The sequence below is a fragment of the Mustela nivalis genome (assembly GCF_964662115.1).
Source record: "Mustela nivalis genome assembly, chromosome: 10".
Taxonomy (NCBI): Eukaryota; Metazoa; Chordata; class Mammalia; order Carnivora; family Mustelidae; genus Mustela; species Mustela nivalis.
The window spans coordinates 3,730,818-3,755,953 of NC_139029.1; the positions used below are offsets into that span (position 1 = coordinate 3,730,818).

At 50.5% G+C, this 25,136-nt stretch overlaps 1 protein-coding gene across 4 annotated transcripts; it reads right to left on the reverse strand.

Annotated features, from left to right (window-relative positions):
- Positions 1-842: 842 nt before the first annotated feature.
- On the reverse strand, positions 843-25,130 carry NOL9 (nucleolar protein 9). 4 transcript variants are annotated; one of them, XM_082686820.1, is made up of 12 exons: positions 24,735-25,130; positions 23,273-23,492; positions 22,764-22,891; positions 19,422-19,557; positions 19,205-19,301; positions 18,551-18,648; positions 11,296-11,457; positions 10,823-11,198; positions 9,069-9,180; positions 6,146-6,323; positions 4,720-4,853; positions 843-4,059 (listed from the first exon to the last, which is right to left on the reverse strand). In XM_082686820.1, the coding sequence occupies exons 1-12, from the start codon at positions 25,089-25,091 to the stop codon at positions 3,910-3,912; spliced, it is 2,148 nt and encodes a 715-aa protein (XP_082542946.1). In that variant the 5' UTR covers positions 25,092-25,130; the 3' UTR covers positions 843-3,909. The 4 variants fall into 4 exon arrangements, with proteins under 4 accessions (XP_082542946.1, XP_082542945.1, XP_082542944.1 ...); XM_082686819.1 differs by having other exon boundaries at positions 10,823-11,120; positions 19,205-19,298; positions 24,735-25,129; XM_082686818.1 differs by having other exon boundaries at positions 19,205-19,298; positions 24,735-25,129.
- Positions 25,131-25,136: the final 6 nt, after the last annotated feature.

The following is a 25,136-nucleotide window of genomic DNA, read 5'->3' on the forward strand; positions in this document are numbered from 1 at the left end:
GCTCCCAGGATTCCCGGATGGACCTGCCCCCCCCCCCCACCTCCAAGCAGGTTTTTTTGGACTGCCTGCCCGGCACCCTGCTCTGCCCCACTCTTCCCTGGCAAAGCCTTGGAAATCATTCCACTTAGCGAAGCCTTTCTGAAGAGGCCCCTAGCGGCACAGGCGGCCCCAGATTTATTTCAGCCTCCGTTCGGGCTCGGCGGGTCCGGCCAGCGCCTGCTGCCTCCGCCGGCCCTGCGCGGGGAGAGTGAGGCCGGGGCTGCTGAGCCTGCTCTTGCTGAGGCGGCGACGGGCACAGGCCCCGGGCTGGCTCCCCTCTTTTAATTCGAACTTCTCCAGCAGCAAACCTCTTCCAGCACACACTCACAGATGGTACAGAAAAGACAGCGCCTTTTCTTTCAACTTACAGCCTGGGCCCCCCAAAAACTCCCACTGCACCCGACAGTGAGAAGGAGGGGTGCCGGAGCGGGCCGGTCCGTTGAGCGTCTGGCTCTCGGTTTCGGCTCGGGCCGTGATTTAGAGCCGTGGGATCGAGTCCTGGGTCACACTCTGCGTTCAGCGGGTAACTGCTTGGGGATACTCTCTCCCTCTGCCTCTCCCCCCTCTCACGCTCACACTTTCTCCCTCTTCCTCTCAAAATAAATAAATAAATCTTTAAAATGCACACTGAGATGGAAAAGAGCAGAGGCATCTGCTAGGTGTCTTGTCCGCTCTGCTCTGGCACCCAGATTCCCTGCCATTGCTTTCTTTTCCCCAAAGTTTTTGCTGTAATTTCTCCCAAGGGTTTTAAATAATTTCCTGGAATAAAATGATCTGTATCTGTAACAAAATACACAATTAAATGCATGTTCTCAAAAATATTTAATGATACAGAAGTTCACAGTTAAGTGAAAAGAGCTGGATTAAAAAACCACACATACGGCAGGACACCAATTTTATAAGACACACACACAATTTAGAAAAACACCAGACAACACAGCATCATGGCAGGGACCCGGGTTACCTACACGGCAGTGACTGAAAGTCGTTTTCTACACGTGCAAACGGTTCGTCCAACTTTAAAAGCAGCTACGTGGGGGTTTCTGAAGAACTGCCAGGAACGGGGAACGGGGCTCGGGGCTAACGGAAGACCGGAACCGGCCCGCTGGGGCGCTCTGACGACGGCTCACCGGGCTGGAAAGTGCCGCGGAGGGAACCCTGCCTGCAGGCAGGAGGGTGAGACGGCCGTGGATGTCGACACTTAGTTTCTTCGTCATCCCAATGTGACCAAGGTACACAATCTTGGTCCCTGCCTTCTCAGAGTTTACAATTTAGCCAAAGATGGGGTTCTGCCCTGCCACGTACAGACAGTCCTCGTGCACCCACCACACAGGCACCCCAAGGAACAGCCACCAGCATTCTGAAGACGTCAGCAGGCTGAGGTCGAGTATCCCCCACGCAGTCCCACGGCTGGCCCGCGGGCCCTCAGGGTTCTGACCCAGAGCTCTACTACCAAAGCCTGCTGCCTGGACCACCGTATTGCCATGTCCAAACCTGAGGGATAAAACTCCCAACTAGACAATGAAAACAAAAACACAACACCCTCTGGCACAAGCACAGGAACCTGGGCCTGCACGAGTGGGTGCTCCCACCCCGGGCTCAAATCCCGCGTGCTGCAGGGAAGCAGCCACTGGTCCCAGGGGTCCCAGCCCAGGCCGCGCCCCGCCCCGCCCCGCAGGCCTCCTCCAGACTGACTTCACGAACACTCAGGGCCCCTGCAGACCAGCTCGACTGTCCTGCCCTCTCTCCATCCCAGGCCACGCTCTAGAAGGGCCACCACTTCAGCAAGGAACTGACCTTTGTTTACAAACAAACCCCAGAATCCAAGAATCGTGTCACCTACTTTCCCATGTATCTTTCCTGTGAGGGACCTCTTCTAAAGAATGGCCTTTAGAGAACCACAAAATCAGCAACCAGGGCTTTCGAGTTCTAAGTCACGTTATTTTTTTCTTCAAATAAGCATGTGCTTTGAAAATCACACACACACACAACTGAGTTTTTGTTAATTTAAAAACAATTCAAGGGTGGATCTTACCACCATATTCTGAACCAAAGGACGGTAGAAGCGACAAGAAGCCCCAGCTGCGGACATCGACAATCACAGGCACAGACATCCAGGGTGGATGGCACGGCCGCGGGTCTGACCAGGCCCCCCGAGCTGGCCAAGTCTCCAGGAAGCCTGAGCCCTCCAGTCTCGGGAAGGGCAGGCTCCAGGCTGCGCTCGCCCCTCGGCCACCAGACCAGTGGCTGGCAGCTCCCTCTAGCGACAAGGCCTGCCTCCTCCCCAGGCACAACCCTCGAGGGCGGCAGGAAATCAGGCCAAAGGCAAGCCTGCCTGGACCGGGTTGCCAGGGGCACCACCTACGTTGCTCCTGAGACCTGCGGCTTGAGCCTAGAGTGTGTCACTGTGTGTCTCCTAGAGAGTCACTGTGAAGACTCAAGGAACTAGGGAAGGAGGGTGGCAGATTGTCAAAATTTTGGCAAGACCAAGACAGAAAACAGGCACAAGGTAAATTTAAATATAAACAAGACAAATGAAGTTAGACCTTAAACAGTCTCTAGGGAGTTGAAACCAACCCTGGGGGGTGGCAGAGCTCCGGGGAGAATGTGGGAGCATGGGTCTCTGAGATGCCGAGGGGTCACCCCAAGAATCAGGACAATAACCAACTGTTTAAATGAACACGATGTGAAAATCCTTATCCGAGTAACCAGCCTTCCACGTGGCCTGTAGGAAGCTGAATCCACAAGTGTGAAACGCTACCTCGGTATGACTCTCACAGATTTAAACGGACAAATGACGTGACCCCGCCTAATGTTCTTGTTTCCTGAAATCACTCTGATCCTGGAGGGTCAAGAATTGTGACAACCAGAGAGAAGATGAAGAACGGGTTTCCCCTATATCCCTCAAAGCCACCTGGGAAAGCAGCATCACTCCCAGCCTCCTGAAGCCGCCCCCCAACCCCCCCACCCCGCAGAGAAAGTGCTAAGTGGCACCAGGTCGTCCGCAGGTGCAAGTTCCGTCTGGTCCAGACGTCAAAGGCAAGAGGGGGCTTTCCAGACGCTGCTGATGGTCCTTCTTCCAAACAGCCCGGTGCCAGGGCAGCCTACGCGCGTCCTCAGTGTAAGACGAGATGTCAGTTAGGACCGAGCTGGTTCTAAGCAGACCCTAGGAAAGGTGTCCTGGGTTTGAGAGCAATTTTTTCAGCATAAAGTCATCAGGTGAGGAAAAAAACAAAAGATGAATGACTCGAGTCCAATCGTTTTATCTACGAAACCCTGATTACACTGAACAGACGAAACGAAACCTTTGAACACTGGACCATGGGAATGACCGAGGGTACGGACGGCATCAGAGGAGCAGAGGAGGAGCGCGACCCTCCAGTGGCGACCATCCACAGGTAGACCCTGCCGCCGGGACCCCCTGCTTGTCGGCCATCGCCGGGCAAGGACCAGGAGAGCCCCCGCAGCCGGTTACGCTCGCGAACCCACTGGCCAGCCTTCCTTCTTTGGTAGATTTTTGTGGCCCCTGTTTCCCTATTTTTATTCAGATTCCAACAACCAGGTCTTTGAAGGGCTTTGTGAGGAACCTACTATGTTCTGTTTTAATGGTGTACAAACTTCTCCCTGCTGCTTTGACTCTTTAGAAAATAAAACAGACAGTAAGTACGAAGCAGCATACAGAACACTAGGGCAAAACTCGAGGTCACGCAGCTTTCAAAAGAGTTAAACTGATTCTGGATCCACGAGTTGCACAGGAGACACCGTCTGCGACAGAAGCGCGCCGTTCCCGGCCACCGTCGGTCTGGCGTCAGGCTGGAGACAGGTCCGCTTTCCCGGGAAGAGCACCTTCCCTTACTGACGACGTCAGCGTCAGTTTACTTTTCGGTAGAGTTTGGGTTTTGGGTGTACTTTCTCTTCACGCGTCTCCTTGGTTTCTCTCGCTCCAATCTTCTCGGATGCTCCAGGAAGTTTACAGTTGTAATCGGTGGTGACGTAAGGGACTGTCCCTTCCAGCCCGCGCTGAAACAGAAACACCGAGAACACGTGGAAACACCCCCTCCCCGCGCATCAGACTTTGCGGCGCTGCATCTCTTCCCCAGAAAACACTGTGGAATGGTGTACAAACTTCTCCCTGCACCCCAAGAGTCTGAGTGAGGTCCCTGCACCCCAAGACCTCCAGTTCCCCTTCCCGCAGGGGTCCACCCGACCCAACGGGCCCGGGTACAAAGGCGACTGCCGCCGTTCGGTCCAATTCCACCGCACAGAGACATCGACCAGCAGGAGAGAAGGGGACGCGCATGCATTTCTCTCAAACAAGTTCAGACAAGCAGCTGAGAGGGGAGAATGTCCGCTGCCTCCCCAGGCCACCACATGGGTGTCCTCGGCCAACAGGACCGTCCCGTGACCTTCTCACAGGTGGACCCACAGACCGCCGTCAGGAAGGAGTCCTGGAGAGACCACCTCTGTTCTCTCTCCCATGACCTACTCCTGGGATAATGGCACCACCATGGGGCTCTGGGCCACCAACGACGGCCATTCATGGCCCTGAGCCTCTGAGGCTGCTTGGACCCTCCATTTGCCTCGCTCAGCCTCTCCAACGAAGTGTGAGTTCCCATACGGTCACCTGTTGCCGCGAGCTCTCCGGCTGCCTCCAGGGCTGTCCCCGGGAGTGGCACTCACCTGGCTCTTGAATACACACTGGGGAATGGAAATGGCCCCGACCAGCAGACAGTTGACATTTCTTAGCTCCTCTGGGGGCACCGGAGTGAGGATGTGGTAAAGCCTCTTCTCCATGTCGATCCCTCTGCAGACTCCTTGAGGGCACAACACACACACACAACACACACACATGATCCTTTCCGGAAGATGCTCTACCTCCCTACCACTGAGAATTGTAGAATGGCTTTTAAAATAAGAATTTCAATTTCAACTGTGTTTCACTTTGAAAATATAAAGTTCCAAGGCATGGGAGTACTTGACCACTCTCAGCCAGGAGTGGTCGAGTTCTCTTGGAACCCTCCCCTTGTTCAGCTGTGAGCAACCGAAGTGCCCTATTGCTGAAGTCCCAGACTGTCTCAAGTTAAGGCACACCCAGGCCAGGAAGAAAAGCCACTGTGGGGAACACGCAAACGACTCAATCTTTCCCTGTCATCAATTCCTTCTTCACGGTCTGTACCAGGTGACAGTTTCTGTGGAAACACTTCTCACAAGTCATGTTGTCTAACTCGGACACGTGTGTTCGATTATGTAAGGGTTTTGCTCATTTTCGGCTACTTAGGTCCAGCACCCTTCCAGAAACGTACCCTGACATTTAATGACCTCAGTGAGCCAGGGGGACAAGCACATGAGGCAGGCCTGGCGAAGGAGGAAGGGCCCAAAGCAGTGCCAGGCCAACAGGCCCGGGCCGGAGTGACGGGAAACACCAGGATGTGACATATTCACATCTGTCCTCAGATCACCTGACGGTGCCAAGCCCAGCAGAGCAGCGGTGGCTCTGACTGGCAGAGTGAGAAGAGATGAGATGGAGGCATCGGACAGATTCTGCGCACAAGCTCCCGCCCCTGCCAGTGGCCTGGATGTGTCGAATGAAGGCAAGGGGTGCCAGGGTGGACCCAGAGGTCTGGCGTAAACACCAGAGTGAATCTTCCAAGGACTCCTCACAGGCCTGGGAACAGGAGATGGTGCAGTGTGGGAGGGCATTTGGGGAAAAAACTAGGACCTCAGTCTTGGACCTAAGTCTCAGATGCCAGTGAGATACCCAAGCGGAGAAGTGAGTGGGCCCTAGAGCTCAGACACACAGCTGTGCCGATCCTGTGTAAAGTCAGTCTAAAGATGGATCTAGGGCCCTAGCAGGTGGACAGATGGCCTAGGGAAAACATTTCTAAGGCCATGACCGGGCCCTTAGAAATCCCAGATTTAGAGCTAGCAGGAGCAGCAGAGAAAATGCTGCTTCCTTCCTACCCGCCAGCCCCCAGGGCCACTGTCTAGAAGGCAGAGACACTGACCACTCCAGCCGAGAGACAGCTCCAAGGTCAAGACCAGCCAAATACAGCTGGAGAAGGGGATGGATTCAGTAGGTATATAGACATGTTTTACTCTGACTCACCAAACCCCAAACAATCACAGATCGGAGTCTGGGCGAGTAGGATGGGTCCATGTGCGTATCCTCTGACATCATCCAGGATCTTGCAAAGACCAACCCAGCTGGCATTCACAGCGTATAGTATATGTGTGGGAGCGACATCAGCGTGAATAATCCGGAGCGCAACCGCATTGAAAGGGACCTGGAAAATAAATCCGCACCTCCCTCTATTAATTCCACTGGAAAAGCTACTTCTGGTTTTTATAAGTTGACTAGGCAGCTATCTAAAGTCACACTGGCCAAACTGCCCACCAAAAAGCGTCTAAACAGAACAGAAATGCTAACGAACCCTGGTCAGTGTTCCCCTACTTTAATATACTGAACCTAGGAAATTCATACGAAGTTCCTGGCCAGCCAACACTCACTAGAAATCCAAACTGTTGCCTGGAACTTTCTTATCTAAGGAGACACATTAAGACACAAATCTGAGGATACCCTAAAGCATTGAAGTCAAGGGGGACCATGAAAACCCTACTTGCTGAGAGGTCTCCTAATGTCAGAAAGCGAACCTCCGTTCAGTGAGAAAAAGCCTCCATCATTTCACTATGTAACATACGGAAGTAAGAAAAAATGGATCGAACTCCAGAAGCACAAGTGGAGGCCTGAACAGCACAGAGACTAGGGGCACGGACTCCCCACCCCACGGAGTCAACATCGACAAATAACTTCTGACCATCCCCCCAAAAAACTTAACCACTAGGATGGTTAAGATTAAACTTAACCTCCTGGTGATGGAAGCCTTCCCGATGACATAAACACACACTTTGTGTGTTGTTATCACATACTGTACTCTCACAATAAAGTGGGCTGGAGAAAAGAAAATCTCATTAAGAAAATCACAAGGAAGAAGACATTTACAACATGGGCTGACTGCATTTATCAAAACACCCCACATGAAGGTGCTGTTTACCAGTAAACTGTAACGACCTTTAACATGTAGCTCTCTGGGTAATTCCCAATTTGTAAAGTACAGAAGTATTTGGTTATATTGCTTAGATTCCAAAACCAAATTTGAAATAGTAACAGGCGGGGCACCTGGGTGGCTCAGTGGGTTAAAGCCTCTGCCTTTCGCTCAGGTCATGATCTCAGGGTCCTGGGATCGAGCCCCGCATCGGGCTCTCTGCTCAGCGGGAAGCCTGCTTCCCCCTCTCTCTCTGTCTGCCTCTCTGCCTACTTGTGATCTCTGTCTGTCAAATAAATAAACAAAATCTTAAAAAAAAAAAAGAAATAGTAACAGGCAGATACAGTTACTGGTGTATAAGCTTCAAGGTCCGCTGTAGAGCATCTTGGAGTAAACGACCCCACTGACCAAAACCCCATTCCACTAACTGCCTGAGTGTCTCCAGGGGAGACGATCTCACCACCAGGCCTGGGAGACACGTCCTCATGGGCCAGCCCCACTGCTCCTGCCTCAGGAGTGCCCCCAGAGGGTGACCTCAGGCCAGTGTCTCCGAGGCTGGAATCAGGGCATGAAAGAGCTCCCCCCTCCGCGGGCAGCCAGGAATCCAGCCCCTCTGTGATGTGCTCAGCAGAACGCCAGCACACAGGGAGCGCTCAGTATGGGCAGCGGAGGGTGAACACTCTGGGCTCTAGAGTCTGGCTGCCTGGGCTCCAGTCTCAGACCCCACTTTTACTAGCCACCTCAGGCAAGCTGACTCAAGATCCTTGCATCTGTAAAATGGGGAAATAACAAAGCCATTGTGAGTAAAGAAGTCACCACAGGCTTAGACAGAGCACGCAGATGGTAAGCATGTAGGAAATGCTGCCTGGTGCTGTCCTCATCTTTTGCCGTCTGGAATTCCGATATCATGGTCGTTTCTTTCTTTCTTTCTTTTTTTTTTTTAAAAAAGACTTTATTTATTTATTTGAAAGTGAGAGAGCACAAGCAGGGGACGTGGCAGTGGGAGAGGGAGAGAAAGAAGTAGGCTCCCCGCTGAGCTGGGAGCTCAATGTGGCGCTCGACCCATGATCCCAGGATCATGGGATCCTCACCTGAGGCAAAGGCAGACACTTAGCCGACTAGAATCCACTTAACCCTAGAATCCACTTTTCACAATAATATGAAATGCTTTCAAGACTGGTCTCTGGGGGGTTCCTGGGTGGCTCAGTGGGTTAGGCCTCTGCCTTCAGCTCGGGTCATGATCTCGGGGTTCTGGGATCAAGCCCTACATTGGGCTCTCTGCTCAGCGGGGAGCCTGCTTCCCCGCCCCCCACCTGCCTCTCTGCCTACTTGTGATCTCTCTGTCAAAATATATAAATTAAAAAAAAAAAAAAAAAAAAAAAAAGACTGGTTTCTGGGGGGCTCCTGAGGGGTGCAGTTGGTTAAGTGTCTGATTCTTTATCTCAGTTCAGGTCATGATCTCAGGGCCCTGAGTCTGAATACAGCATTGGATTTCCACATTGGGTATGGACTACATTTTAAAAAAATAAAAATAAAATAAAATAAAATAAAAAAAAAGAGAGAGAGAGTTCTCCAGATGCTGGGAATCACTGTGAACACTGACTGAAGCCACAGAACCGTCCTAGGAGCTCTGGCACAGCCTCCGAGCTCTGGCTAAGACACAGACTCACAGCCAGCTCCACAGCGGGAGCACTGGAGCTGGACTGCCCGGTGCCACCTCTGGGGTCAGCCAGACACTCTAGAGCAGCAGAGAAGCACAGTCCTGCCCAACACAGGGCAGCTGCTGAGAGCACGGACTCTCGAGTGAGGTCACTGCACCCCTGTCTGTAAACTGAGGTCGTCACCACAAAATCCACACCACGGGGGGGGGGGGGGGTGGGGGGTGGGGGCAGAGCGAAACGTCGCCCCGCGGCTAGAGAACGTGCACCGGCAGCCCCACAAGGGCTTGGTGCGTCCACAGAGAATTCCTTGTCCAAGTTCGATTACCTGATAGGGCGTCAGGCCATGTAAGGGACACAGCGGTTTTGGCACGGGAGGCTGCAGCTGGCCAAGGTAACCGAGGACCGCCAAATCCCGAAGAACCTTGTTGTGGGACTCTCTGCGAAGTAAACCGGGGTGAAGCAGAGCTTTAACCTCAGGACAGAGCCTGCCAGTCATTACACGGGTTATGCACTGAGAGACCACATGGTCCCACCGTAACGCCTGCAGACCCTCTCCACAGCCCCACTGGAGAACGTGACGTGTAAAGACTCTCCTTCAAACGCTCCCGGAAACCAGAGCTGCAGGGCCCCTCTGGGTATGGGTCTTCCTCAGTTTACAAGGCGGTTCCACCCTCAAAAACCCCAAAGAGGGGAAAATACCGGATATCAAAGATGCCTTTAGGGGCGCCTGGGTGGCTCAGTGGGTTAAGCCTCTGCCTTCGGCTCAGATCATGGTCTCAGGGTCCTGGGATCGAGCCCCACATCGGGCTCTCTGCTCAGCAGGGAGCCTGCTTCCTCCTCTCTCTCTGCCTACTTGTGATCTCTGTCTGTCAAATAAATAAATAAAATCTTAAAAAAAAAAAAACGCCTTTATAGGGCCACCTGGGTGTTTCTGTGGGTTAAGTATCTGCCTTCAGCTCAGGTCATAAACTCAGGGCCCTGGGATCAAGCCCCACAAGCCCCGCATCGGGCTCTCTGCTCCTCGGGGAGCCTGCTTCCCTCTCCCCTCTCTCTGCCCGCCTCTGCCTACCCGTGGTCACACTCTGTCAAATACATAAATAAAATCTTAAAAAAAAAAATGCCTTTAAGACACCTTGCCTACCGGGGCGCCTGGGTGGCTCAGTGGTTGGGCCGCTGCCTTCGGCTCAGGTCATGATCTCAGGGTCCTGGGATCGAGTCCCGCATCGGGCTCTCTGCTCAGCAGGGAGCCTGCTTCCTCCTCTCTCTCTCTCTCTCTGCCCGCCTCTGCCTACCCGTGGTCACACTCTGTCAAATACATAAATAAAATCTTAAAAAAAAATGCCTTTAAGACACTTTGCCTACCGAACATCACAACTCAGCCTCACCTACTTTATTTATTTTTAAAATATTTTATTTATTTCTTTGACACAGAGAGACACAGCAAGAGAAGGAACACAAGCAAGGGGAGTGGCAGAGGGAGAAGAAGCAGGCTTCCCACTGAGCAGGGAGCCCAATGTGGGGCTTGATCCCAGGACCCTGGGATCGTGACCTGAGCCAAAGACAGAGGCTTCATGACTTAGCCATGCAGGCACCCAGCCTCACCTATTTTAAATGAGCTCAGGACACTCACATTAGCCTCTGCTAGGCAGAATCACCGAACACAGAGCCTATGTTGTGCGGGTGCCGAATGGCGTCAGTCCCCGTGGCTCACCCTCCGGGCTGACCCGGAGCCGGGAACCACTGAAACCGCCCAGCCTCAGGGCAGAGCACCGTACAGCATCGTGCTTGCCCAGGAAAAGACCAAAATCCAAAGTACAGTTTCTACCAAATGTGTACTGCTTTAACACCAACATAAAGTGGGAAAATTGAGAAGTCACACTCCCTCAAATTGGAGGCCGCCTGTGTTTCTGTTGGGATAGTAACAGCTCAGAAAAGAACAGATTCTCCTTTACGAACACAGGGCTGGGAGACGGATTCAAAAGCTCGTGAAGGACTCATCCCTTCTAAGGAACCGAGGGCAGCAGGCCTCGTTCCACGGCAGAGAACAGCTACATTCCCCAGCCATGACGGTTTAATTACCTGTTTCTTGGCGTTTTCCTAAATGCAAAGTCCGACTGGACACACATCAGTTTGTGTCCAGTGAACACAACCGGACTCTCCTTTTCTTCGTCGGCAAACTCCAAGCTCTCCGTGAACTCCGCCAGCCGGAAGCCTCTGTTGCGGACTCTGGACTTGCTCTTGGTGTACAGGCCGTCCACGTCGTCCACGTAGTCAGGGGTCAGGTTGGGCATGTACTTGCTCCGGCCAGAGCTGAACTGCACGACATGGCTGGGGCACAGCAGCCGGATGAGATCGACGAGAAGCAGAAGCCCCTTGTCTGTGAGGAGGAGGACACAAGCAGCTAGCGCGCTCATCAGACAGTGACGCGCTGCCAGGAGAAGGTGGCACAGCTGTGCTGAGACAAGAAAGGACCACGAGGAAGCGTCTCCTAGAACTGGGCCCGGCATTACTGCCTGAAGCCAGAGCCCTTCGCGCTGCCCCTGCGGGCTTACCTGACACCCAGCCCATTGTGTTGACGATGAGAGGCGACTCCCTCTTGTAGGAACTGAACACATACTTTATTATCTCAATATAATTCTCATAGTTGTTTTTACAAGACGGCTTCCCATAATACACCATTTTCTGTGGTGTCCTCTGGTGGGTGAAAGGTGGTCCTAGGAAGATGAAGCTTAGAGTTTGAATCTGTCACTATTTAAAAAAAGGTGAGGGGGGGGCACCTGGGTGGTTCAGTTGGTGAAGTGTCTGCCTTCAGCCAGGGTCATGATCCCAGGGTCCTGGGATCGAGCCCCGTACCAGGCTTCCTGCTCAGTGGGGAGCCTGCTTCTCCCTCTGGCCCTCCTCCCTGCTTGTGCTCCTACTCTCTCTCTCTAATAAATAAATAAAATCGTTTATAAATGAATGAGTGTGAGGGTTTTGCTTCGGCCATCAGGAGTGACCAAGATCCTTAGGAAATCAAAGACCATCCTACCAGACATCCTACTACTAGCAGCAGCTCGATCCCATTTTCAGAAATCTAAGCTTTGGGATGCCTGGGTGGCTCAGTCATTGAGTGTCTGCCTTCAGCTCAGGTCAGGGTCCCAGGGTCCTGGGATAGAGCCCCGCATCCCTGCTCAGCAGGGAGCCTGCTTCTCCCTCTCCCCCTGCAGTGTTCCCTCTCTTGCTGTGTCTCTCTCTGTCAAATAAATAAAAACTTAAATAAATAAATTAGAAGAAATCTAAGCTTTCCCGGCACCTGGGAGGCTTAGTCGGTTGAGTGTCCGCCTTCTGCTCAGGTCACTATCTCAGGGTCCTGGGATTGAGGCCTCCACTGGGTTACCCTGCTCAGTGGGCAGTCTGCTTCTCCCTCTCCCTCACTTCCCTGCTCATGCTCTCTCTTAAATAAATAAATAAATAAATAACAACAACAACAACAAAAAACTAAGCTTCCAACTTCACACAAAGACATGCTCATTTTTACATACAGTTAATCCACATTCTATCCTAATAAGGCCATCCACTCAACAAACACTTACTGAGCACCTGTAACACCCTGGGCTTGGTTCTAGGTACTTAGCATATACCCTCAAACAAAACACCACCCAGCCCTGCAGCGGGACATTCTAGAAAGGACAAATAAACAAGAGCAGGAACTTGTAGAAACCTAGCACTTACCACGTTCCACGCACTTCACACGTGGTCTCCAATGTTCATAAAAACCCTATGAGCTAGGCAGTATTACTATCTCCATTTTCAGACGAGGACACAGATTAACCTGACCGAGGTCACACCCGATGAGCTCTAGGCTGGACTTGAACCCCGGTGGGCAGGCTCTGGAGCAGATGCTTTTACTCCTGGCCCCTGTCAGGCCTGAGCTAACTCCCCTCTCTGGCTGGGCCAGGAACTCACTCAGCAGGTGATAACCAGGACCACACTGCAACAGTGGACAGGGTGAGGGCCTTGGTCACTGCGGCTGGTGCAAGGCCACCTAGGACAGAGCTGGCGAAGCTCTCAAGGGTGCGGCTGGGGATTTGGGGCAGCCTACAGTTGAGGAAGGGGCCTGCACAGCAGAGGGACTGAGTAAACATGGAAATACACGGGCAATAATCACAGCCACAGTTCTTCTCGTCAGAGATGACACTTACAGACACGGAAGGGGGAGGCTAACCAGAAGAAGCCCAGACCGTCAGGCTGGATCGGAACAACCACAGTAAACTCACAGCTCTCCATACACTGGGAATGTACATACAGAGAGATACAGACATAGTGTACGTACACATACGTATGCATGTGCCCATACACACACACGTATGCGCATGTGCGGGGCTAAGCATGCGTGCATTTCCTAGCTCTGTGCACCGAGGAGATCCACGAGCAGTGACACTCCAGAGGAAACGACCCACCTAGTTACAGAGTGGAACACGCTGGCAAAGGCTTACTTGAACAAATGATCAGAGCTCAGCTCTGGTGACAGGGCAACTGACAATGGCCTGTTGATAAGATGCACTGAGAACCCAACACCACATCTCAACCAAACCACAGGGACACTGGACAAAGGCACTCCTCCCTGACAAGCCATCAAGGTCATAAAGGTAAGAAGAGCTGGAGGGGATGCTCCAGACGGGAGAAGCCAAGTATCTGCAAACACACAAGTATCTGCAAACACACAAGTATCTGCAAACACACAAGTATCTGCAAACACACAAGTATCTGCAAACACCCACGGCCGGGGCCGGCAGGTGGCTGGAGGGCAGAAGAGGGACCGCACCCCGGCCGAATCGCTACCCTGACTTGGTGGCCGCGTCATGACTATGTAGCAGAGTGTCCTTGTCTGGGGAAACACCTGCTGAAACAGTAAAGGGGTAAGAAAGGAGAAGAGAAGTAAACAGACTTGGGAAGACGTGAAAGAAAAGAAGGAAAAATGAAACCAGCAGGAAAGCAAAGTCCAAACAAGCAGTTTAGATAAAACTGTAAGAACGGGGGCGCCTGGGTGGCTCAGTGGGTTAAGCCGCTGCCTTCGCCTCGGGTCATGATCTCAGGGTCCTGGGATCGAGTCCCGCATTGGGCTCTCTGCTCAGCAGGGACCCTGTTCTCCCCCTCTCTCTCTCTCTGCCTGCCTCTCCGTCTAGTTGTGGTTTCTCTCTGTCAAATGAGTAAATGAAATCTTAAAAAAAAAAAAACAGGGACGCCTGGGGGGCTCAGTTGGTTAGGCAGCTGCCTTCGGCTCGGGTCATGATCCCAGCATCCTGGGATCGAGTCCCACATCGGGCTCCTTGCTCCACAGGGAGCCTGCTTCTCCCTCTGACTCTGCCTTCCACTCTGTCTGCCTGTGCTCGCTCTTGCTCGCTCTCTCTCTGACAAATAAATAAATAAAATCTTTAAAAAAAAAAAAAAAAAAAAAAACCCTGTAAGAACAGGGGCACCTGGGTGGCTCAGTGGGTTAAAGCCTCTGCCTTCGGCTCATGATCTCGGGGTCCTGGAATCGAGCCCCACACCGGGCTCCTGGGATCAAGCCCCACACCGGGCTCCTTGCTCAGTGGGAGCCTGCTTCCCTCTCTCTCTGCCTGATTGTGATCTCTCTCTGTCAAATAAATAAATAAAATCTTAAAAAAAAAACTATAAAAACAGTATGAGTGCCCTACTTATTTTTGTCAAAAAGTCGGTTAGATCCACAACACATCCAGCAACCTGATCTATCATCTGCCTTTTTTGAAAGTCAACAAACAAAAAACCCACACGTATCTCGACAGACCAGAAATAGCAGCTGACCAGTCCGGCACTTTCACGATACAAACACTCTGCACATGAGACACATAAGGCGGCTTCTTTAGCCTGATGACAGGACAACAAACACCGGCGCCTGACAGCATCCGTCTAGGGAGAACACTCCCTCTAAAGTGAGGAACAAGAAAGAGACGTTTTCTTCTACGCAGCACTGTCCCGGAGGTCCCAGCCAGAGAGCGCCAGGAGACAAGAAAGAAATCAAAGGCATCCGGACTGGAAAGGAAGAGTGAAACTATTTCTAGTCACAGGTGATGAGGATCTATCCAGAAAACCCAAAAATATTTACAAAAAACCTATGAGAGCTAACACAGGGAGTCAGCAAAGTTGCAGGGTACATAGTCAACACACAAAAACCATGCGTGTTTCTACACACCAACAGTGAACAATCTGAAAGAGAAATTAGGAAAGCCATTCTGTTGCAGTAGTAGCTAAAAGAATCCAACCCTTAGGAACGAATCTAACCAAATGAAAGACTCACACACTGAAAACCACAGAGTATTTGCTGAAAGAAGATGCCTGGGGGCTCAGTCGCTGAAGCGTCTGCCTTCAACCCAGGTCATGATCCCAGAGTCCTGTTCGGGGCCCACATCGGCTCCCTGCTCAGCGGGGAGCCTGCTTCTCCCTCTCCCTCTGCCTCCTTCTCTCTCTGTCTCTCATGAATAAAAACAATCTTTAAAAAAAGATTGCTGAAAAATATTTTAAAAAGACCTAAGAAACTGGAAAGACATCCTGTATTCATGAACGGGAAGATTTATCATTAACTGAGATGCCAATGTCACCCAAAGAGAGCTAAAGATTCAGTCAACGCAATCCCTAACCAAAATCCAACAGCCTTGGGACGCCTGGGTGGTTCAGTTGGTTAAGCAGCTGCCTTCGGCTCAGGTCATGATCCCAGCGTCCTGGGATCGAGTCCCGCATCGGGCTCCTTGCTCGGCAGGGAGCCTGCTTCTCCCTCTGCCTCTGCCTGCCTCTCTGTCTGCCTGTGCTCACTCGCTCTCTCCCTCTATCTCTGACAAATAAATAAATAAAATCTTAAAAAAAAAATCCAACAGCCTTTTTCACAGAAATGGAAAAAGTGATCTTCAGATTCATACGGGATTGCAAGGTGACCAAGTGGCCAAAACAATCTTGAAAAAGAATGAAGCTGGGGGGACTCACGCGCTTCCATTAGCAGGGAACTGGCAAAAAGACAGATATCTAGGCCAGTGGAATAAAACAGAGGGCCCAGAAACAGGCCCTCATATGCAAGATCAAATGCTTTCCCACAAGGGTGCCAAGACCATGCCGTGGGGGAAAGGACAGTCTTCAACAAATGACTGGAAAACTGGATATCCACATGCAAAAAATGACACTGGATGCTTTCCCTGTATCATATACAAAAATTAATTCAGAATGGACCAAAGACTTACTAAATATAAGAGCTAAAACTTACCAAACTCCAAGAACATCAGGAAAATCTTAATGATATTGGACTTAGCAACACTGCGGATATGACATCAAGAGAATGTCAACAAAAGAAAAAAGAAATTGGGTTTCATAAAAATTAAGAACTTCTGTGTTTCGAAGGACACCGTCAAGAAAACAGAAAGAAGGGGAAAAAAAAAGAAATTAAGACCTAGAGGATGGGAAAAATCATTTGCACAGTTTATCTGATAAGAGATCAACACCAAGAACACACACAAAGGATGCCTACACTCAGTAACAAGGCAATTCAGAAATGGGCAAAGGACTTCACAGACATTTCTCCAAAGATCTACAAAAGCACGGGAACAACAAGCACGGAACAGAGGCGCATCATCAGCCATCAGGGAAATGCAAATCAAAGCCACAGTGGGTTACACCTGACAGGACAGCTGTCACCCAGATGACGAGACGTGGAGACGCGAGAGCCCCACGCACCCACGGTTGCAAAATGCAGCCGCTGCAAATAACAAGCTGGCGGTTTCTCAAAAGATTAGACACGGCGTTACCACATGACCCAGCAATTCCCCTCCTGGCATCTCACTGAAAGAACTAGAAGCAGGGACCTGCACAGGTAACCGTAAGCGGATGTCCACAGCAGCACGATTCCCTGTAGCCACCAAGTGACAACGGTCCCACTGTCCATCCACAGTTGAGCATGTCAACAAAATGTGATACATGTACACAATGGAATGATACTCGCCCACAAGGAAATAAATTTTTATTATCTGCTACGATATGGACTATCTTAAAACCCCGATGCGTGGAGGGTGCTGTGGATGGGGGCGACTAGGGGATGCGGAGGGAGGAGGGCATTGTGGGGGACACACGGAAGTGCTGAGTCACCGCACTGCACCCCTGAAACTAACATGACACTGTGTTAACTAACTGGACTAAGATAAAAACATAAAAAAAATAAGCAAAAAGAAAAAAAATGCTTAGTTAAAAAAAAAACAGACACAAGGCCAAATAGTCTGTTTTCACTTCCATGAGGTGCGTGGAGTGCGCAAATTCACAGGGACAGAGTAGGAGAGGTGAGCAGGAGGGGCAAGTGTTCTTTATGGGGACAGCGTTTCACCTCAGGATGATAGAGTTTTAGATACAGACAGGGGTGAAGGGTATGTGACACTGCGAATGTGACACTGTGAGCGCACTTTACGTCACTGAGCTGTACGCAGGGCAACAGTTCGAACAGTAAATATCATGTTGTGCATATTTTACCATTAAAAAAAAAAAAGCAACATGGGACTTTGGTTTGGAGTCTGAACCAGAAAAGAACATTATTAGTAGCGTAACTCATCAATTTTGAATAAAGCTAATAGTATCGTGTTAATGTAATTTCTTGGTTTACAATATCATATGGGTTTACATACGACGGGCGCACCACAAGAAGACATGTTTCTGGTTTATACAAAACTCAATGGCTATCAGCTCCATGTACCCAAACAGAACCCTAGAAAAGTATCATAGTATTTTTTTTAAGAGGCCAGAAGAGTTATAGGAAGACCATGAGTTTGGTAAGGGAAATGTTCACTTTTCTACGTTCCTTTCTAGTTTTTATTTGCTAAATTTTTTTTTTCAAGATATTGTATTTACTGGAGAGAGAGCACATGTGAGCACGAGGAGCGGAGGCAGAGAAAGAGGGAGGAGCAGGCTCGCCGCCGAGCAAGGAGCCCGATACACGGCCTGATCCTAGTACCCTGGGATCACAGCCTGAGCTAAAGGAAGATTCTTTTTTTTTAAAGATTATTTATTTATTTATTTGACAGAGATCACAAGTAGGCAGAGAGGCAAGCAGAGACAGAGAGAGAGAGAGAGAGAGAGAGGAGAAAGCAGGCTCCAGGCCGAGCAGAGAGCCTGATGCGGGACTCGATCTCAGAACCCCGAGATCATGACCTGAGCGGAAGGCAGATTTTTTTTTTTTTTTAAAGATTTTATTTGACAGACAGAGATCACAAGTAGGCAGAGAGAGGAGGAAGCAGACTCCCCGCTGAGGAGAGAGCCCGAAGCGGGGCTCGATCCCAGGACCCTGGGATCATGACCTGAGCCGAAGGCAGAGGCCTTAACCCACTGAGCCACCCAGGCGCCCCCGAGGGCAGATTCTTAACCAACTGAACCACCCAGGTGCCCCTGTTTTTAATTTTTTTAAAGTAGGATCCATGCCCAATGTGAGGCTTGAACTCACACCCCCGAGACCGACAGCTGCATGCTCTACCAACTGAGCCAGCCAGACGTCCCTTAAATTTTTTGTTTTTTCAAGATCATTATACTTGAGTTTTTTTTTTTCTAGAGATTTTATTGATTTATTTGACAGACAGAGATCACAAGTAGGCAGAGAGGCAGGCAGAGAGAGAGGGGGAAGCAGGCTCCCCACTGAGCAGAGAGCCCAATGTGGGGCTCCATCCCGGGACCATGGGATCATGACCTGAGCCGAAGGCAGAGGCTTTAACCCACTGAGCCACACAGGCACCCCAATATACTTGAGTTTTATAAAACCAAAACACGAAAGAAATGTGTAATACATACCTAGAACTGGCTCCGTAATATTGAGTAAAGAAATGCAACCTGGAGGTGTGAATTCTGTCTGCCCCAGGTCACATTCCAAATAGTCAACGCAGGAAATACTGAAAATTTGAAAGAAATAAAGAAAATCTCAACTAGCTTTCCCCTGTCACAAGAATAAATCGGGATCTTACAGACCTTATGCAATATGCAGGCCCAACCCACCCCATGCAGCCTATTAGGTAGAATGCTCCAAAGATGGCAATCAACATAAAAATAAATATAACAAGAAAATGGGATGCAGGTATGGTCACAGTACTCGTTCACAACATGGATACAACTTTGTCTTTCCTAAAACCTGATTTTCAAAACACAACAGAACGGCTCCCTACTCTTAACCTCTGGGTATGGACAAAGACAGATTCTGAGACCAGGTGACTCTTCTCGCAAAGACACTGGTAAGTGACACGATCAATTCACCCCAAGAGGCCGATGTGCCTCAGTCCAAAACACGGTCCAACAGGGAGTGCCGTCCCCCCGCTGAGCGCCTTCGCACAGACTTGGGAGACAGTCCCCGCCGTGAAGTCAGGAGGGATTCCCATCTAGTTTCTTAAATCAAAAATCCTATTTCATGACCCAAATCTAATAAAAATCTTAACAAAAAAACCCCACTCTTACCTGTTTAACAACTGGTTAATGAGGTATCTATTAAATGTTGACTTTCCAACGTCTTGAGAGCCACAAACGAGAATGATAGGGCAGCCGTCTACTTCTTCTGGAGGCAAAACAAACATTGATGCCTCAAATTAGCCACCTTCTTTAGGGCTCGACAGGTAACTCATGATTCTCTGAGGCCCTGAGGGATGAATGCTCCCTTTATCACCAGGTCACTCACCACAGGACACAGTGACCAACTCCTCCATGGCCGACAGGGCACTCTCTGTCAAACGAAGGCCGTTTTTTTTCTTCTCTCTTCTAATGCCAACAGACCTCAGGGCTAAATGTTCAGAGTTAATCTGGAAGGTTGGACTCTGAAATTAACAATTTGAGTTTTAAGAAAACATGAACACAAGTGCACGTTTCTTCCTCCAGTTCTAAATTAGTAAGCCTCAAACAGTCGTCGAGCTAGGAAAGGTAGACCTGAGGCCCCCGCTTGCCCCCTCACAGCCACCCCTTCAGGGAGTCCTGTCAGGTACTCCTCCAGTCGTTTCCGTGCCTGTCCTCCTGGTTCACACGCACTTCCAAGCTGCCATCACCTCTGCAGAAGACCCCGCAGGGAAGGAAAAGGTGTCCTAGTTTAAAAAGCGGCTGCCACAAGGACAATCCAACAGAGACCACACACGATGAACAGGTTGGTGCTTTAGAACAAAATCAAGGCCGTCTCCAAGACATAAGGTAAAAAGACAAGGAACACGTGCAGACCGGGCTGGAAGAAGGTTGAAGATAGGCCCACTACGTCCATGAGCGCTCCAGCAGAAGCACCAGGAAGCCACCAACCAACCCACGGAACGGAGGAGCAGGCCCTCGCTGCAGCTGGCGGGGCTTGGAGGGAACAGGGTCTCCACAGTGAAGAGATCAAGGAAGGGACCCACTCACGACCGTATCCTCATGCAATTCACCAACCGTAGGGTAAAGACATAAAAGGAACAAGAATCAGTTCCTATCAGCAGCTCTGGATTCTAGGAAACAGAGGAGCAAGGCCTTTAAGGTTTCGAGGGAAAAACTCTATACTGTGCTCAACTATCAATCACAGAGGATAAAATAAGGGCATCTTGTAAAATGACATCATATAAAGGTCACTGCCTTGTATAAAAAAATAATTCTACAATGTATTAAACATGGGCGGGAGGGAGTTACCCAAGCAGGAGCATTAGGAATATAAACAGTGGTGGTGAAGTCCCAGAAAAAAAATTAAGCCAAAAATGAATGAAAACAGAGTATTAAGGTGTTTGGAAGCTTCATTTGCAAGAGGCAAAGGCCCGGTGACACGGGGTTCCCATTTCCTCCCCCATGGCCCTCACGGGGCTACTGGGTCTGCACTAGATGAAACGGACACCATCGCAACAGTCTACTCACTCCCCCACGCTCGCTGCGGACCTTCTCCGCGCACTTCCAACCCGACACCTGCCCACTAGCTCTGCTCCCACTCAGTGATGGCCCTGACCCGTTTCCCGGAGCGGACCGAGACAATCAAAAGAGAACGTGTGCCTGCACCAGCTACTCCGAGTGAACTGCCAGAGCTCTCCAGGCCGGCCCCTCCCAGACACCAGAGCCAGAGGCCCTCCCTCGGTGGCCTCACTTCGGCCGTCACCTCCCTCTGCTGCGTCCTCAGCATCCTCCCCGCTCTGATCATTCCCACCTGTTGTGTTCAAACGTGCCCAGTTTTACATCCATTTTAGAAAAAAAAAAAAAACAAAAACAAAACTCTGGCCACACTTCTCCAATTACTGTGTCATTTCTTCCCTTCCCTTTACAGCTAAACTCTACAGAAGCAAAATCCCTTACTATTAAACCCGAGAGTTCCTCCCTCCCTAGACTCTTGACCCTGATGTGGTGAGGTCACCCCCTCAGCAGCCTACTGCACCTGCGCTTGACCGAAAGAGGCTCCTACCCCCAACTACCACCAGCGGCAGGTGCACAACCATTCACTTCCAGTTCCTCCGAAGACTTCCTGATCACAGTTGCCTGGTTTTCCTCCAACATCAGTGACCCCTCTTCTCAGTCTCTCTGCTCCCTCATCTAGACCTCTTCTTGGGAGTGCCAAAGGGCTGTGACTTTGAACCCCTTGTCTCTCTGTATCATCTTCCTTGGTGTTATTATCCTATCTCTCGGCCTTCGGGCCACTCTGCGGAAAGCTCCTAACTCCAGACTCCCATGTGCAACTGCCCACGGGACAACTCCAGTGATGTCTAACAGGCATGTCAAGGTGAAGATCTCAATCTGCCCCTCCCACATGCCCCCATTTCAGTAACCCCCTGCACCCAAAAGCATGTATTCCTCGGTTCTTCCCCATCTCACATCCAGTCAGCCTCATAATCCCGCAGAGTAGGTTCAATGTATGGCCCATGGGAGACAATTAAAGCCACAGAACTTGACTAAGAAATTAGTAACATGAAATAAGTCAATCAGAGTAACACAATTATCATATGATCTCGCTGATTATGTGGAATTTGAGAAACAAGGCAGAAGATGATGGGGGAGGAGAGGAAAAAATGAAATGGGATGAAACCAGAGGAGATAAACCATCAGAGACTCTTAATCTCAGGAAACAGACAGAGATGCTGGAATGGGGGGCGGGGATTGGCCGGGCCATGGACAATGGGGAGGGTATGTGCTATGGTGAGTGAGCACTGTGAATCGTGAACTAATGACTCACAGACCTGTACCCCTATATTTTATATTAAAAAATATATATATTTATATAATAAAAAATATAAATATTTTTAAAAATTTTAAAAAAGAAATTAGTGACATGGTCAGCAAAAACTTGGGAGGTGAAAATAGAGATGGGAGAAATTATTAAGTACACTGAAGTACATTCATAGAGGAAATTTACACTATCTCAACCAACTGAGCCACCCAGGCGCCCCATGAAATTTACACTATCTCAAGTTAATAAATCAAGATAAAAAAATAACCATTTTTAGGGGCGCCTGGGTGGCTCAGTTTGTTAGGCTCAGGGTCCTGGGATCAAGCCCCACATCGGGCTCCCTGCTCATCCCTGCTCATCGGGAAGTCTGCTTCTCCCTCTCCCATTGCTTGTGTTCCCTCTCTCACTGTGTCTCTGTCAAGTGAATAAAATCTTAAAAAAAAACAAAACTGATAACCATTTTAAAATTTCCAACAGGCAGGGCACCGAGCTGCAGTCAGTAGAGCATGCAACCCATGCAACCCTTGATCTTTGGGTCATGAGTTCAAGCCCCACGCTGAGGGGTAGATTGTACTTAAAGTTCAAAACAAAAAACACCTTGGGAAAAACCTAAATAAATAACTAAAAATTCCAAAAAGCATTTAAATACCTACATTATGAAAAGATGGCTTCCACAGAGGAATAAAACTAACACGGAAGGGGAGACAATGTTTTTCACGATACGCCTTTCTACGCTATTTTACTGTACTCACATATGACACTGTGTACAACCTACAACACTGATCTTCCGAGAGGGCATCCCATAGTCAGCTGACATGACTTTTCCTATGAAAATAATTAGCAAAACTGAATGAAAACTGGTCCTACCTCTTGTACGAAAACGTAAGATAAACCTGGATGGCTGACTAAGAAGTTCACAGTAGAGGTTTTCAGTTGTTCTAGCATCACGATGGAACACAGAGGAGAAAAATTCTTCATCAACCAACATCTGTCATCTGTAAAGAGAAAAATAAACTACCTTAGAAATAGTAACTCCATTAAATTCTACACTGTTTTAGGACCACCTTCTCCTCGGCTGAACTGTCAACTTTTTGAGAGCAGGAATTAAGTTCGAAAGCTTTCTTCAGGAAACCACACTGCATACAAGGGAACACACCTGGATGGAGAAGTCAATCCAGGTTAGCTTTTGCTACACGGTAGCTACTTGTGTGGCCTGGGGCCATTTTTCTCATCTGTAAAATGGTGAAAACCAGTTTCACTCAAGTTTCACTTTAAATAGAGACATAAGAGTGCGCCATATCTTGCAATAGGAAGGATCTAAAGATAGCAGCCTTATTCTAACATACCCTCAGGAAATTATCCAGTTTTTTCCTTACCCCGATTAAGATGAGATCTGAGCAAAGCTCGGGCTTCCCTTTTCATCTCCTTCTTGCTTTTCTCAGGCATGGAATAATGAACGGCATTGATAGTCAAGCGCGCGTGCGTGTAGGCAGAGAAGACCTCTTGGGCAGGCTGGCCTTGGCTGATGGTAAAACCAAACACCTGCACCTGGCCATAGAGGCAAGTCACACGACAGATCCCGCTAAAAGTAAAACCCTAGGGAAGAAGCACAAAGAAAGGAAACTGTGACATTACAAATTCTGTTGCAGGAGACTGAAATTTTCTAAATTTTTTTTTAAAGATTTTATTTATTTATTTGACAGAGAGAGATCACAAGTAAGTGGAGAGGAAGGCAGAGAGAGAGAGAGGAAGGGAAGCAGACTCCCCGCTGAGCAGAGAGCCCGATGCCGGACTCAATCCCAGGACCCTGAGATCATGACCTGAGCCGAAGGCAGCGGCTTAACCCACTGAGCCACCCAGGCGCCCTCTAAATTTTTTTTTTTTTTAAACTAGATTCTTTGCCCAAGATGGGACTGGAAGTGACAACTTAAGATCAAAAGTAACATGCTCCACCCAATGAATCAGCCAGGCACCCCCCCCTTTTTTTCTAATAGTATGTTTTCTTTCTTCTTCTTCTTCTTTTTTTTTTTTTAAGATTTTATTCATTCATTTGACAGACACAGATCCCAAGTAGGCAGAGGCAGGCAGAGAGAGAGAGCAGAGAGCCCGATGGGGGGCTCCATCCCAGGACCCTGAGATCATGACCTGAGCCAAAGGCAGAGACTTAACCCACTGAGCCACGCAGGCGCCCCGAGTTTTCTAAACTCTTAATTGCTATTCACGTACCCGAGCGGAGGAGATTTCCAAGTAACTAGGTGACCATCGGGTACTCAATCTCTCTAACCTAATTCCACATCCCAGGACAGCTAGAGAGCGAGCCGGTGTATCCGGACACACGAACGAGGGGGTCCCAATGAGCTGGGCCTGCCGCTCTCACGGATCCCTACCTCTACCAGGGCCCACTGCCAGACACTTTCCTCCCGCCCTGGAGGAAGACCTCGGAGAGCAGCGCAGGACCCGCACTCCGGCGGCGCGTGTGTGAACGCCTGCTCCGCCTCCACTGCGCCCCTCTCACCGAGCGACCTCGGCGCGTCTCAGCGTCTCCGTCTGCAAACTTGCGGAGACAAGCTAACGACTGCACAGGAGCCAGGAGTGGTAAAAGGGTCCGCAAGCCCGAAGCACGTACAACACCGAGCCTGGCATTTTCTACGCACCCAGTAAATGGGACCTACTAGTATTATTTACCACTACCCCCTTCAGCTCTGAAATCCCAGAATCCCACAGCAGGTCGGTCCCGGCCCCCCGCTCAGCACCACCGCCAGGAGGAACGCGCACGACCGGCGCCGGAGACCCTGCAGAGCGGCCGGGTCCCCTGCCAGCCCCGCCGGCGCGACCCACCTGCTCGAGCGGCAGCAGCACCAGCGCGCGGCCCGGGCCGGCCGGCCGCACCGGCGGTATGGGGAGGCTCGCGGGGCCGCTCGGAGCGGGGGCTGCGGCCGGAGCCCGGCTGGGGGCCGCGCTCTTGGGCCTCCGGGTCGCCGCGCGCGACACCAGGCAGCCGCTCTCCCGCCAGTCCGCGCCGGCTGCCTGGGCCTGCAGCAGCCGCCGCCGCAGGCGCCTCCGGCCGCACCAGCGCAGGGTCCCGAGCCGGCGGCGGGGCCGGCGGCTGAGAACGAGCTGTGTCCGCGTCTTGCGGGCACGCAGCCACGTGGAGCGGAAAGGACCCCGCTTCACGATCGACTGCGAGTCCGCCATGCTGGCCTCCGGCGCCTGCCGCGCGAGAATCTCGCGAGACCAGTC